The following is a 4,087-nucleotide window of genomic DNA, read 5'->3' as shown; positions in this document are numbered from 1 at the left end:
TTTTTATTCCGACAATACGTTTTCAGTCAATTTTTTTCACTATCAACAAAAATATTATTTTCCGACATTTTGGGGCAAAACAGCAGATACAAAAATCAGTGAAGGACTAGAAAAAATCCTGAAAATATAAATATTTCTAGGTTACTTTAGTTTTCGTTGTGGGACCTTCGATCATGGCCACCGGATTTTCTCTACTTCCGGTTTTTTGTACCAGAACAACAAAAATTGCTTACTTTATAGAGGGGCAGCAACTGAGCAGAGCATTTATCGTAAGGAGTTGGGTATGGTTGCGCACATCTCAATCTCATCTCGACCTCTTTCCGAAGGCAATTGTTATATCGCTGACATCCAGTTTGAAGTTTTCTCTTATACTCTTCCATCTTTTTCGCACTCTTCTTACTCATTGGCAAAATGACAATTGGCTTTGTTCTAAATTAAAATATATTTTGGAATCTAATTACCTCCCTTTTTACTTTTCCATCATCTTTGCTCCCATCATTTTCAATCTATGTAGTTTTCTGATTGGCAGTGGCCACAGTTGGTCTTCCAGTGGAGTTGTGCTGATTGATGGGGATGGAGTTACCTAAAAATCTGAATTCAAAAAAGTCTCTAAAACAAAACAAACATCAATTGAACCGAAAGAGTGGGCAGCAGTTGGCAATGGGATCAAATCTTCGTTCTGCTGTTCACTGAGCATTCCAAGGCTCAGAGGAGCAACAGTAGTTCTCAATTGTGGAGTTGTGGTGTGATCTGTAGGTGAAGCCCGATGTGGGTTATGTGGACCATCCATCGGCCACATGGAAGACGAACTGTTAGCCTGTTCATATCTAGCAATTGGAATCGGGAAGACAGGGGTGGTAGAAGTGGTTGGCTGTGAAAATTACAGTGAATGAATTTAATGGGAATAGCTACATACCTCAATATCCATGGCACTGATATCAATGTAATCTGCACTGGAAAAGTCAAATTCATCCTCGTCTGACTTTGGTCTCTCCATATGCTTATTCAATAGTTCGTGTGTCACATAATCAATCAGAGGATCTCCGGAGGACGAAGGTGTAATAGGAGGCGGCTCCGTAGTAGTCGTTGTTGTTTCCGGGGTAGTTGTAGTCTCCATAGTTGTGGCTTCTTCCGTAGTCGTTTCCATTGTTGTTGTAGTGATTCTTCGAATTGGAGCAAAAGTTATTCTGGAAGAAGGAGGACGATGAGTCGTTTCATCTGGGAATGTTGTAGTAGTTTCAGCTGGGAAGGAATCATCTGGGAACGTTATTGTTGGTGGAGGTAGTGTACTTGATAGTGGAGGTGTCTCTGTTGTCTGCTCAGTTGTTGGTTCCATCGTCCATGCTCCGTTATTATTTATGAATGCTTCTCTCATATCTGGAGTGTTTACTGGTTCAATGGGAAGGAAGGGTTGTCCTGTAGGCGATTCCTCCACAAAATTGGTTAGTTCGTTTTCAGCAATTTGTGCATCAAGAATATCGTCATAAATTTGATCGACCACATGATTCGGCTCAACTTGTTCTTGTTTTGTAGGGTACAAAGGTTTTATGAGTGGTTGTGCGTATCCTAAGAAGCTTCCTTTCTTTTGTTTGATCATCAGCATTTTTGGAAGAACCGATTTTCCATATTCCCCCTTTTGTTTCAAGTTTCCATTGAGTTTGTCTAATTTCAGTGCTGCCTGAAAATTTGTATTTTAGAAAATTACAACATTTGGATTGACCCACATGTTGTGCATCAAACCTTGATTCTGTAATTTTGGATGCTTGTGCAAACGGTGGTCCGTTTTCAAAATCATGATGTTTCTTTTTGCGAAGTCTTCTTTTCTTATTCTTCCGTAACTTTCTATTATTTGATCTTGCGTCAAAATCAATGGACTGGAAGGTAAACGGAGGGAAAGCTGGTGGTTGGGAAGATGTCTGGAAGGCCGTTCCACCGTTATGAAGAACGGTAAATGGACTGAGAGAAGTGGTTGGAGGATCAATTGGTGCATGAAGTAGTTCAGCTCTTCCAGAACGGATTGATGAAGAATATTTGGGTTTTGAAATTCCATAACGATTTTCTAAAATTGTATAATTGGCTACTTTAATTAGTAACTACAGTACCAGAAAATAAGTCATACAAAAACATATTTTCAGTTGATTTTCGGATATTCTAACCATTTTCAGGAGTCTGGTGCTCCGTTGTCAAGTTCAAGATAACTTTGAAGGTTTTGGAGGGTGTAAACAGACCTAGATGAAGAACTTTGCATTCACAGAATTTTTTCAAAGTTTCTAGTTTTTCAGTTACTTGCCGATTTCTGAAATACATCTTTTTTCACGTTTGCAGTAAGAAAACAGACCAAAAGGGAATGTCTTTCAGAAATCGGCAAATAACTGAAAAACTAGGAATTTCAAAAATGTCTGTGACTCTTGAAAATGGTCGCAATCGGTAAAAATCAACTTACAAAAAATGCGTTTTTCTATATCTTTTTGACCGTTACTGATCAGTTTCAAAAGTCTCACTATTCAATTTTCTGATGGCTTTTGGTCTCGCTGACAATGGAGCTGCAAACTCTCTTGCCTTCTTTCCTCGTTCCGTTTTCAGCCTCATTTTCTTCTGAAATTCTCATTGAGACTCATGTTAACCGTAAATTTCCCTACCTGTGGATCTGGATATATTCTGAATGGAACAACTGATCGTAACATAACCTTCGTCGCCTCACTGACTTTTCTGGCAATCATCGCATCTTCTCTGAAAACACAAAAGTTTTCAAAGGATCCCTCGCGGGCCCTGTCATAGTTTCTTTCGGAATCAATAATTTTGAGCCAACTAAATTGAATATGATAGAACTTCATGAGATCTACAAAACAATGCTATTTGGAAAACGGTATCTTGTCTATGAGCAAAGTTATAAGCCATAAAGTGGTAGAACCGGGCCCTGCCTGTTTGTTCGACCTGTTTCATATGTGACTTTGTTCATGAACCAGATACAGTTTTTAGAAAATTTTCATTCTGTAGCACTCATCAAGTTCTATCATATCTAATTTAGTTGGCCCGACTATATTGATTCTAAAAGAAACTATGACAGGGCCGCCCAAGCCCCGCCAAAGGCCCGATTTACAAAGAATCTCTCAAAATGCCACACCTAGAAACCGGAGCTCTCAAAACCGCATTCATATCAATTGCACACTCTTCCAATCTTGACTTCATCTGACTTTTTTCCAATTCATATTGCTCATTTATAATGTCTCTTTCCACTTCCGATCCACATCTTTGTGCAGCTGGACAACATCTACTCAGTGCAAAACACTTTTGAGTCAGTCTCATCAAATCACTCCAACACGTGGCAGATGAGAAGGAAACTGGTCGGAAATCCGTTTCCATGTCAGAATGGCAAGATGGGTCCTGAAGTTAATAAATTGTGTGCTATGGATTACTGTAGCTTTCTTACTGTCATTAGTAGAAAATCTATCTCACTGATTGCTGAATATCTAGCCGTGCAATCACTAAATAGGGATTCAATGTTGTAAGATGTCGCTTTGTGGTTCCTGGAAGTTTCGGCATTTGGAAACACTGTGAACACTCTAATAGAAAGCTACCTCTAGCTTTCAACTTTAAGCCCATGTACAGTACCGGTCCATAAGATATACAAAACGTATTTTTCAGTTGGTTTTGACCATTTTTTGGGGTATGGAGCTTGGCTGTCAAGTGTCCGATCATCTTGAAATTTTTGGAGATTATAAAACAGGCCTAGATTGAAAACTCACATTCACAAATTTTGTTTTTCTAGTTTTTCAGTTATTTGCCGAGTTCTCAAGGACACCTGCGTTTTTACCGTTTCAGTACAAAGAAAGGAAAAAAGGTTTCCTTCAGAATTTGGCAAATAGCTAAAAAACTAGTTGTTCACTTGGGTTCAAGCGAGGGGCTCAGAAAAAGCGCCCCAGCAAACTCGTAGGCCAGAAGAAATTTAATAATTTTAAAATGAACGCGGGTTTGAACTAGATCATGATCTATTTCTTAAAAATCAACGGGTTGTAACGCGCGTATTCTCGCTCATCGTTTAAAACTGTGATACTCAGCCAACGAAGTTCGGCAGCGAATTGAGAAT

General features: G+C 39.1%; 2 protein-coding genes across 2 annotated transcripts in view; one reads left to right on the top strand and one right to left on the bottom strand.

The window, feature by feature from the left end:
* CBG02681 overlaps positions 1–130 on the top strand; it is a gene marked incomplete at both ends in the record, with an annotated part of 536 nt that extends 406 nt beyond the window's left edge. The window contains one exon of the mRNA XM_045242479.1: positions 27–130. Coding sequence (XP_045092239.1) covers positions 27–130 — 104 coding nt within the window. The remainder of the gene's footprint in view (positions 1–26) is intronic.
* Positions 1–3,543, bottom strand: part of CBG02680 — a gene marked incomplete at both ends in the record, with an annotated part of 4,737 nt that extends 1,194 nt beyond the window's left edge. The window contains 9 exons of the mRNA XM_045242477.1: positions 234–429; positions 474–583; positions 626–871; positions 917–1,678; positions 1,725–2,059; positions 2,502–2,595; positions 2,640–2,730; positions 3,125–3,384; positions 3,457–3,543. Coding sequence (XP_045092238.1) covers positions 234–429; positions 474–583; positions 626–871; positions 917–1,678; positions 1,725–2,059; positions 2,502–2,595; positions 2,640–2,730; positions 3,125–3,384; positions 3,457–3,543 — 2,181 coding nt within the window. The remainder of the gene's footprint in view (positions 1–233; positions 430–473; positions 584–625; positions 872–916; positions 1,679–1,724; positions 2,060–2,501; positions 2,596–2,639; positions 2,731–3,124; positions 3,385–3,456) is intronic.
* Positions 3,544–4,087: the final 544 nt, after the last annotated feature.

This window comes from Caenorhabditis briggsae (assembly GCF_000004555.2).
Source record: "Caenorhabditis briggsae complete genome, chrII, whole genome shotgun sequence".
In the NCBI taxonomy this organism is placed as follows: Eukaryota; Metazoa; Nematoda; class Chromadorea; order Rhabditida; family Rhabditidae; genus Caenorhabditis; species Caenorhabditis briggsae.
Note: the sequence above shows the minus strand (reverse complement) of the source record. Positions and strands in the feature narration are given on the sequence as shown.